The 11,162-nt window shown below is 45.0% G+C and overlaps 1 protein-coding gene across 4 annotated transcripts in view; it reads right to left on the bottom strand.

Annotated features, from left to right (window-relative positions):
- Positions 1 to 876: 876 nt before the first annotated feature.
- vegfc (vascular endothelial growth factor c) overlaps positions 877 to 11,162 on the bottom strand; it is a 57,788-nt gene continuing 47,502 nt past the window's right edge. For 3 of the 4 annotated variants that reach the window (XM_039690852.2, XM_039690833.2, XM_089132134.1), the window contains exons 6-7: positions 2,849 to 3,170; positions 877 to 1,892 (exon numbers count right to left, since the gene is read on the bottom strand). In XM_039690852.2, coding sequence (XP_039546786.1) covers positions 1,778 to 1,892; positions 2,849 to 3,170 — 437 coding nt within the window. In that variant the 3' untranslated portion in view covers positions 877 to 1,777. The remainder of the gene's footprint in view (positions 1,893 to 2,848; positions 3,171 to 11,162) is intronic. The other variant, XM_039690842.2, reaches the window with a different exon arrangement.

Raw genomic sequence — 11,162 nt, 5'->3', positions numbered from 1 at the left:
TACGTTATTTCTCTGTAAATTATTTGTTTTGCTGCATTTTACTCACCGCTTATTTTTGTTTACATTGTATAAACATGCTAGCTGGGACGTCTGAAACGCTAGTCTTTTAAATTATAAGAACAAACCACTCATTTATTTACATGTCTGTACTTATTTTCGTTTCTAGCTCATTGGAATACACAAGCACCAGATGAAAACCTAATGTCAGCTAAATGTTGAAATTTAAACCTCATCTTCATTCACCACTACGAACTAGGTAAGCAAGCCAAGGCAGAGGGGAAAATCAGACTAGACATGGCTTCACCCCCATTCTCAAATACTCAAATCCACTGACGGAACGACTGTTTCAAGTTATTTCACGGTGATCCACTGTGAGTCCACATATGTTATTTTTATCAGGTCTCTCCTGGGATTGTGCAGCGGATGCAGATGGCTATGGTACAATCTGTTGCAAACCAGGGTACAGGGAAACCCTCATTTTAGCTGGAAACAGATAAATGGTGCACAATTTTACAGCATAAAATCCATGGTAGCATGTGTTAGAGAAGGAAGGGGTAATACAGTCCAGATGCAACTAGATCTGAAGAGCCCTGAAGAAAAGAAGCAGTGACGTGTGTGAATTTAGAAAACGTCTTTGCATATACTGGGGTTAAAACACATGGGAACGAGGCCACCTGCTGTATGAATATGCTAGAAGACAAAAGATGTGCTGGATTTAGCTCCAGAGTTTGTTTCTGATCATTCCCATCTGATGGCAGAAGATTATTGTTCCATTATGGTTCTCCAGGGGCTTTCTATGGAATGAGAATCGGTGAAAAAAGGAAGAAAAAGAAATCACACACACGCTTTTGGCAGACAAAGATACAAGAACTGGGATGGAAGCAGAGGTGATTTATTATATTTACAGTGTCAAGCTGAAACAGAGGGCCGATATCAAGTGGAGTTGGGCCAATCACATTGCTCCTATTTACAAATCAATTGAGGTTAAAGTCCTAAAAGATGAGTCCTCCACTGATCTCCAAACTTAGAGCTTGTTTCACTGTAATACTGTTTTTACTTAAGGAGGCAGGTTGGATGTGACATAAGTGAAATCCATTCATCCAAGTGTACATGCTGTATTTCCTTGTTCAGAGTCTTCGATGTTGTAGGTGACTTGCATGATGGTTTTAGATTGTCAACAAGCAATGCTTCCAGCACAAAAAAAGTTTCTTTGCCGGCTTGCACTGTCAGTTTGATATCTGGAATAACTTTATCTGGAATGATAGGTGCATATATTTGGTAGTCAATACTAAATAAATTTGAATCATGTGCAGTATTATTACAATAAGATAGTCTAGCTTATAAATAAGTTAACAATATATAATACAACTTTATACTTTATTTTACGGGACTTAACATGATACAAAAATATTGATCACAGTGGTTTTTTTTTGTCTTTGCAGAGATTTGAAATGAATGCTATGAACAAGGGAGATTCAAAACATTTCATGGCAATAAATTATATAATCATTATCTGACAAAAAAATGAAAAGACAATTCAATTAAAACAATGAAAAAACATGGCTCCAGCCTTAGAAAATTTCTCTCAGTCCTTAATAGCTCACCCCATGCTTGATATGTGGGGTTAAATGTGGTCATTTCTTGTCTCCCACTTACTCCACACTAGTCCACATGACCTAGCACATGTGAGTCAGATAAGCAGCAGCCGAACATTAGCACTGCTCCAAATACCAGCGTGTCCGTAAGCATTCAGTGCTACCTGTACTGTTGGTTGTATTTAGTTCAGTCTCCCCAGGTATTTGGGTATACAGTAACACAGTTGCTCACTGAAATACTCATTATCCTTACATCTCCTTCTCCTGGGGTCCACGTTACATGGCGGCCAGACACAACTAACAATAAGAAAGGGGGGGGAAAAATGGTATTACTATCGGATATTATCACTGTAGCATGTAAGCGCATCAGTAATATTTTGTAAAGGTTTTTAAATGATAAAAATCAACAACAGTCACAGAATTTACTTGATTTTTTTGATAAGATAATAAAACTGAAAAATAATAAAAGTATGAAATTGAAAAGTTATAATGCACTGTGAACTAACATAAACAATGACACTATATATATATATATATATATATATATATATATATATATATATATATATATAGTATAAATATACATAAATATATATATTTTTTCATGGTTTATGTTAGTTCACAGTGCATTATCATTTTTTAAAATCTATTATCAAATGTTGAAATTAATTGATAAATTATTTAGAAGTATTGTTAATCGTTACTTCATGTTAACTAATGTTGTTGAAATAACGTAAATTAAATGTTTTAGGAATGTTTATTTTTCCACATTGTCTTACAAGTTTATATTTTTGTTTACCTACAGTATATTTACATTGTAATGAAAGGGCCTTAATTACCCATAATTCTGTTTGTGTTTACTGTACGAACATTAAATCCATCAAGATTTTAGGTGTTTGTGTGAATAGCATATGACACTTTGCATAAAATATAATTTTTCATGTTTATTCCTGTAAAGCTGTCTACTACTTCAAAGTAATATATTCTATAAAGTGGCATATAAAAATTGCAGAACTTGAGCAAAACATATGCACACATAGGTATAATCTAATGCTCTCTTCTCTGCTGTAATTTTTATCTTGTAGGAATGAGCAGCACATATTTACATATTTGCATATGAATCGGAATGTTCAGTAACAGTATATTACACTAAACTTCTTTTTACCCCTAAGCGAAGAACTGAAAATAACTTTGCCGCGAGTATATTTGGGCCTTTAGGGAGAACCTGATGAGTAACAGAAAACTTTTCTCACCTGCATGTGGCTGGGTGGAACCGACTCCCTTTTAAGAAGCACTTGTTAGGAGACTCTGTGCATTCACACACACATTTGGTGCGGTTGAGAGGATGACTCCTAGGACACACCTTGGAGCAGGTACACTGGCAGGTGTCCTTGTTGAAGCTCTGATGAGGCCCACAGGAAGAGGGCTGAACTTTACACGCACAATGACAGGTGTTCTTGTCCAGGTAGTGCAGTGGTCCACAGTCTGCCGTTCTCAGCTCTTTTCGGCAAACACACTGACAGGTCTCCTCATCCAGCTCTTTGTCCGGGCCACAAAAGTCCTGCTCAGTGTCTGCTGATGGAGAGAAGAGAAACAGAAGTTCTATCATGACAGTTCTATGAAGATGCTTGCATGTTAGTGGATTTGACAAGGCTAATGTATTTGTTCTCTGATATTACTGATGCTGTTGAGTATTGCTACTTGCTAGTACTTGCTACTGCCAATACATACACTGATATGCAGCTGTTGTGCATGTAAGACGTGACATACTGCTTCAGGATATATAGAAGATAAACACAGGAAATGAGGAAGGTGGATGGTTGCAGAGGAACTCTGAAAGTGCTAACTATTTAAATGTTGAGAAGCAAGTTCATTGGCTGCTGATGCAACATGAACCAATCAGCTCGTGCTATGCAGATAACAATATAAATATCATCAGTTATGTTAAAGACCCACGAGTCTAAGCCAGCTAGAGTTTCATAACAGAGTTTCTTATTTTACATTACAACTTATTTTTACATTTCTGAGGACATCTTTGGTCAATGCTATGGAATGCCCGGCCAATTCCCAGAGCGTTACGCAAGTAAGGAACAATGTCCAGCATGCACATTTGTCAGAGATGATAAACTGTTTAGAAATACAGTGTTTCTACCCAGCATTCCTCGTGCTACCCCCAAAGGCATAAACAGATGTTTTTCTTTACAACTCGATGAAAACAAATTCAGTGGCTAATTCAACTCTGCCACACTATTTTGCTTTCTTTGTTTCAAATGGCCTAAAAACTTGACTGACGAGAGAGAGTAAATTCTTAGCACTGGTGTTTGTGATTGCTGACGATTAAACACATAGTGGCCACATTACGAAAAATCAACCTTAAGTGGAAAGAGTTTATAAACTGCCTAATAAACTTTTTGTTAGCATGTTGTTGCTACTCATGTGCAGGGAATCTTGCAAATGGACAAAATGCTATGTCACTTAAACCAGAGTGATTTTAACATTTAGGGGCCAGATTTACTAAACAGGGCAAATTAGCATGAGAGCACAATTACAAAAAAAGTGCCGATGGGAATGGAAAGTTCTGCGTGTGATCTACTGACGTCGTGCTAATTAAAGAACATAGACGCAGCCGGATCATTTCCATAATGACCAACACAATCTATCAACAGCAGTGCATATTAGTGTCTGGTTTAAGACATGCTTTTTTGGGCATTAAATAATGGTGCACATCAGTAAACTGATGAGGGCAAACCTTAGTAAATCACCTTGCATGATTCAATTAAATAGTCTCCCTCCATAAATATTGTGTCTGAAAGGGAAACTTCTACAAATGCATATGCAATAAGGTCAGTTGCAAAAATAACACTGCATGTCTTAAGTAAATCCTGACAGTGTTATTTTTTTTTTTAAACACCAAGAGGTAATCATGGCATGTCAATGGTATTTTTAGTGTGGTTTGCAGTTCTCTTGGGAAACTGCTCAGTTACAGTAAATAAAAACTATTTTGTTTTCACTGGGCATGTACCATGCTGGTCTGGTTCCCATTCAGGGAACTTCGAGCTGCGTGTAAACGCCGTGGGAACGCCTCTGCGTGACGAGTCATGAAGCACGTATGAAATCTGTCCAATGGCGAGACGGAACGTCATAGGCGGGGTGACGTATCGACCAGGAAACTATAAAGCATCCCCGAAACACAAGCGCAACAGCTTCTGAGTCTTCACAAGCGCTCTGTGTATGAATTTTGTCTGTCTGTCTAATATTGTATATTTATATATATTGATATGGCGAGCAAACAACAGCAGAAAGTGTGTTCATCCCTGCCCTCGCTTCATCACGGGTGGGGATACACACGATCTGTGTGTTGTTTGCTTGGGAGTGCAGCATGCTCAGTCGGCTCTCGAGGGGGCCGGCTGTGCACTGTGAGTGTCTGCCCATGAAGACACTTCGCTCCAGCCGGGCACTCTTCGAGGAGAGTGGTTCGGTGCGCGCTCCCCGCGGCTCGGGTCCCGCTGCTGCCGAGGCACAGCGAAGGCTTGCGTCGTGGGGATCGCAGATGGATCTATCAGCGGGGATTGAGACGGGCCCCGCCCTTTCTCTGCCCTTACCTGGTAGATCCAGTGCCTCAGTTCTCGCTGCGGGAGTCCGCGTTGCGGTTTTTCCTGCCCGGGCTGAGGCGCCATCACTTCAATTATCCAGTTCTGAGGAGCTGGATGTTGAAAGTGTGGATGCAGAGTCTATGGACTCAGTGGAGAGCGAGGGAAGCTCGTTTGCCATCCCAGTCTCCCGCGAATGTAGTAAAAATAAAAGGAAAAAAAAAAAAATGGAGGTTTTTGACTCGGGCTGTGGAAAAATTAACCATTGAATGGCCAGTTGAGAAACAAGAGTCGAGAGAGTAAAATGGATGAGAGATTTTTAATATCACACTCACTACCTCCATGCCGGTGTTTGCCCTTCTTCCCCGATCTACACACCGAGGTGTGTAGATCGTGGAACAAACCAGTGTCAGCTAGAATTTTGACACACCAGACCTCTATGTATGCTAATATTGCTGGGTCTAGGAGATATGAGTGAGGGGGAGGTCGTCGGCACTGACGTGATTAATGAGATACTGCGTCAGGCGGCAGATATTTCTCTCCGTGCCACCAAGGAGACGGCCAGATCAGTCGGCCGCTCTATGGCAGCCCTGGTGGCCACGGAGAGGCATCTGTGGCTAAATCTGGCTAATATGAAGGAGAAAGATAAAGCGTTTCTCCTGGATGCGCCGCTGTCGACCGGGAAAAAAACAGGCAGCGGCGCTCCAGAAATGTCTCCCCCTCCGTACTCATCCTTCGGGGGCTGCTGGGCGAGAGCAGCCCCGCCCGTCGAGAGAGCGTCGCGTCTCGGGCTCCTCCCCAGCAAAACTGGGCTGAGACGCGGCGTTCTCAGGCGAGGTCTTCCCGGGATAGAACCGATCTGAGGACGGTTATTGTCGCCAGGAAGGCTTCGTCGAAGAAGTCCTGACGCCACTGGTGTCAGGCTACTGAGGGTGGTCCCCACCGTGAGACAGAGGTGTTCGCCGCTGAATCCGGCGCCCGCTCTCTCTCGGTGCCCTCAGGGGTTCGTTCTGCCAACCCTGCCTGTAATGGGGGGTGCAGACGGTCCCAGCGAGCGATTTCCCGAGGGACGCTCGTTTGCTCCGAGGAGCGATACAGAACGGTCGTTAAACCCTGCCTGTGCGCGGTCACAGGGCGCTGTTTCTGTTTTTAAAAACTACTCCAGAGGCCAGTCTCGAGAGACTGGTACCCTTAGTAGAATTTCTGGTAGAATGGGGAAGTCTTCCAAATATATCTCGTTGGGTCCTGCAGACTATCGAACGCGGGTACGCGATCCAGTTCAGGTCGCGTCCACCTCGTTTCCGGGGGGTTTTGCCCACAGTGGTGACCCCCGAGCAGGCTCTGGTTATGGAACAAGAAGTGAAAGCTCTGCTACTGAAGGGGGCGATAGAACGAGTTCTTCCTCCCGACAGAGAGCTGGGGTATTACAGCCGGTACTTCATTGTTCCAAAGAAGGATGGGCGGCTGCGTCCGATTTTAGACCTGCGCCTCTTAAATCGGTCAGTAGGGAAGCTTAAGTTCTAAATGCTGACTCTCAAGCAGATCGTGTCACAGATCAGGTCCGAGGACTGGTTTGTCACGATAGACCTAAAAAAAGACGCGTACTTCCATATCTCCATCCTTCCGCAACATCGGAAGTTCCTGAGGTTCGCTTTTTGGGGCGAAGCGTACCAATATCGGGTCCTTCCATTCGGCCTAGCGTTATCTCCTCGAACCTTCACGAAATGCATGGACGCGGCCTTGGCCCGCTGCGTCTCCAGGGCATTCGCATTTTAAATTACATCGACGATTGGTTGATTCTGGCTCAATCGGAGCATCAGGCGATTCGGCATCGAGATGCCGTCCTCGCCCATATCAGAAGGTTGGGGTTGAGACTCAACGCTAAGAAGAGTGTGCTTTCGCCAGTTCAGCGGACCACTTTTCTAGGCGTGGTATGGGATTCGACGACGATGCAGGCACGTCTGTCGCCGGCTTGTATAGCCTCGATTATCTCGACTGTCAAGCAAGTGAAGCTAGGCCAGTCACTCACTGTAAAGGAATTCCAGAGAATTCTGGGTCTGATGGCAGCAGCATCCAACGTGTTACCGTGCGGCCTGCTGTACATGAGACCACTACAGTGGTGGCTCAAGACCAAGGGGTTCTCCCCGAGGGGAAAGCCGCTCCGCAAGATCAAGGTCACGCGACGTGGTCTCCGTGCCCTGGCTATGTGGAAAGAACCTTGGTTCCTGTCCCTGGGACCTGCGCTGGGAGCCCCGTGTCACCGGGTAACGGTGACGACGGATGCCTCTCTCACGGGCTGGGGAGCGATCATGAGTGGTCGCTCGGCCCGCGGGTTGTGGCAAGACCATCATCTCCGATGGCATATAAATTGTCTAGAGATGATGGCGGCGTTTCAGGCTCTGAAACACTTTCTCCCAGACCTCAGAGATCATCATGTTCTTGTCCGGTCAGACAACATGTCTGTGGTCTCTTACATAAACCACCAGGGGGGTCTGCAGGGACCCGTTCTGCTGAACCTGCCTGTGAGGGTGGGCGCAGACGGTCCTAGCGAGTGGTTTCCCGAGGGAAGCTCGTTTGCTCCGAGGAGCGATACAGAACAGTCGTTAAACCCTGCCTGTGCGCGGTCACAGGGCACTGTTTCTGTCTCTATAATTACTCCAGAGGCCAGTCTCGAGAGACTGGTACCCTTAGTGGAATTTCTGGCAGAATGGGAAAGTCTTCCAAATATATCTCGATGGGTCCTGCAGACTATCGAACGCGGGTACGCGATCCAGTTCAGGTCACGTCCGCCTCGTTTTCGGGGGATTTTGCCTACAGTGGTATCCCCGAGCAGGCTCTGGTCATGGAACAAGAGGTGAAAGCTCTGTTACTGAAGGGGGCGATAGAACGAGTTCTTCCCCCCGACAGAGAGTTGGGGTATTACAGCCGTTACTTCATTGTTCCAAAGAAGCTAACGATATACGCCTCCCTCACGGGCTGGGGGCGATCATGAGTGGTCGCTCAGCCCGGGGTCTGTGGACTTTCTCCCAGACCTGAGGGGTCACCATGTTCTTGTCCGGTCAGACAGCACATCGGGGGTCTTTTTATAGACCATCAAGGGGGTCTGCGCTCATGTCCATTATTCAGGCTAGCGCCAGATCCTTCTGTGGGCCCAGGGGAAGCTTCTTCTTTGGCGATTTTATATCCCAGGATATTTAAATCGGGGAGCAGACATCCTGTCGAGGCAGGGGCCGAGGCCCGGGGAGTGGAGACTCCACCCCGAGGTGGTGGAGCTCCTATGGAGTCATTTCGGTCATACCGAGGTAGGCCTATTTGAATCCAGGGACTGAGACACTGCATGCTGTGGTTTCTCTGTATCCACCAGCCCCTCTGGGGTTGGATGCGATGGTACAGGAGTGGCCGAGGTCACCCCTGTACGCATTTCCCCCGATTGCTCTGCTCCCAGGAGTTCTGGAGAGGGTTCACCGAGTCGGGGTCTTTCTACTGTTAGTAGCCCCGCGTTGGCCGGCCCGAGTATGGATGCGGGTCGATACTTCACCCCCGCCCAGATCTATGGAGGTTGTGGCTTGGCCTCTGAGGGGGCCCAGCTCATAGAATCGGGTCTCTCGACTGAGGTCGTGGAGACCATCCTCCAATCCAGAGCTCCGTCCACGAGGAGATTATATGCCTTGAGGTGGCAATGTTTCACCTCTTGGTGGGGAGAACACCAGTTGGACCCAGTTAACTGCCCAGTGTGGCGGTGCTGGAATTCCTTTGGAGCATTTCTCCACAGGGTTATCCCACTCCACACTAAAGGTGTATGTGGTGGCCTATCTGCTTACCACGTCCCTTTGAGTGGAGCTTTTCACGGGAGATACCCATTGGTAATTCTTTTTCTTCGTGGTATTGTGAGGTCAGACCAAGAGAAACTAATCTGCTCTGCCCTCTGAGGGCTCTAGATGCTTATGTCCACAGAGCTGCCCTGTGGAGAAAGCCTGAACAGTTATCTGTTTGTTTTGGACCTCCGAAGAAAGGTTGTCCCGCATCTGAGCAGAGGTTGAGTAAGTGAGTGGTCGAGGCCATCTCATTTGCATATGAGTCCGCCGGTCAGCCTTCTCCTTTGGCTGTCTGGGCTCACTCAACCAGGGGTATGGTAGCTCCGCTCCAGGGGCGCAGGTGCTTTCGTCTAAATATGTGCCTGATTTCATACAACGGACACCTGCTCGCATGGCGGCGTTGGTATTAGCGTTCCCACGGCGTTTACACGCAGCTCGAAGTTCCCTGAATGGGAACGTCTCTGGTTACGTATGTAACCCTAGTTCCCTGAAGGGAACGAGACGCTGCGTGTCTATGCCATACTCCCAGCATGCCCGTGAGCGCTTGCTTCAGTCCTATCAGAAGCTGTTGCGCTTGTGTTTCGGGGATGCTTTATAGTTTCCTGGTCGATACGTCACCCCGCCTATGACGTTCCGTCTCGCCATTGGACAGATTTCATACGTGCTTCATGACTCGTCACGCAGAGGCGTTCCCACGGCGTTTACACGCAGCGTCTCGTTCCCTTCAGGGAACTAGGGTTACATACGTAACCAGAGACGTTTTGTTGCAGTAAGGTTTTGAAAAACTTTCTCAACACAGGGGGATTTTTCTTTTCTTCTTTTTTTTTTTTTTGTGTGTAATGTCACTCTTGATTAAACTCACATATGATTCCATAGAATGTACATATTCCCTTTGAGAGATATGGGGTTTACCTCATTTACCAAAAACTTGAGATTCAAGTCTGCATTTGTAGTGGTTAAAATAGCATGGAAAGCACATTTTTGCAGGTGTTGGATTTAGACAGTTGTTCTGAAACACTTTCAAGGTAGACTATTACGAGGTTGGCTAAGGCCCCGTCCACACTACTGCGTTTTCGTTTAAAAACAGAGACCTTTTGCTACGTTTGCACCTCCCGTCCACACTAAAACGGGAAAAACGAAGACCTAAAACTGAGAAGTTTAGAAACGCTGCAGCTGCGTTTTGCGTTTTGAATCTCCGGAGGGCGTTTTAGTGTGGACGAGACAAAACGGAGGAGTTTACAAACGATGACGCAGAGGCTCACGCTCGGCTCTATGATTGGGTGTCATCAGTCATGACGTATCTTTCCCTGATTTGCCAACCACTGTTTACACCGGCGCACGCATGCCCAGTGTTGGTGAATGGTCACGTGATCCACGTTTTCAGTCGTTTTAGTGTGGACGGAGATAAATTCTAATACGCAGGTAAAACGCTAGTGTGGACGGAGATCGTTTTCGTTTTAATTCTCCGTTTTTAAACGAAAACGCAGTAGTGTGGACGGGGCCTAAATGAGGTTGGATATTCACTGGACTTGAGCAGCACAGATGCAATCAGTGCAAGGTAATGTTTGTGCAACTGCTTGGACATGACACTCGTTTTGTCTGGATCCATATTAATGCGTTCACAAATATACAACAAAAACTGAAATGGATCATAGTAACAAATTCTGATTTTTTTTTTTTTTTTAAATAACGCTTAAGATTTGTAATCATTAACTAAACATATTTTTAGTAAGTAAAATATGTTGTTTCTTTTTTTCCTTAACAGTTTCAACATTTGTTGAAAATCTTGTTTTTATGGTGGTTTCTTATGATTTTGAAAAACTTGTTACCAGAGAACATTTCAAAGAACTTACGTGTGTGCTCAATCTTTGACGCTCTTGTGTATTCATGCATGACACTTTAACCAGTCCCTCCAGGATTTCACGATTTTTTTTGTGATTTTTGCGATCAAAATGACTGATTTTGTGGTGGTAATTTCCAAAAATTTGTGAAAAAATTTGCGATTTATATTTAACATTTACCATAATAGTATTCAGTCCTTCCAGAAAAACACGGAGTTTTTTTTGTGATTGTTGCGGGCAAAAATTGATTGATTATGCGGCCAGTTTTCTTTAAAAATGCGATGGAATATGTGGGATATTTATGCAATTTTATGCGATGAA

This window comes from Pimephales promelas, chromosome 6, assembly GCF_988280905.1.
Source record: "Pimephales promelas chromosome 6, fPimPro1.hap1.1, whole genome shotgun sequence".
NCBI classification, from domain to species: domain Eukaryota; kingdom Metazoa; phylum Chordata; class Actinopteri; order Cypriniformes; family Leuciscidae; genus Pimephales; species Pimephales promelas.
Note: the sequence above shows the minus strand (reverse complement) of the source record. Positions and strands in the feature narration are given on the sequence as shown.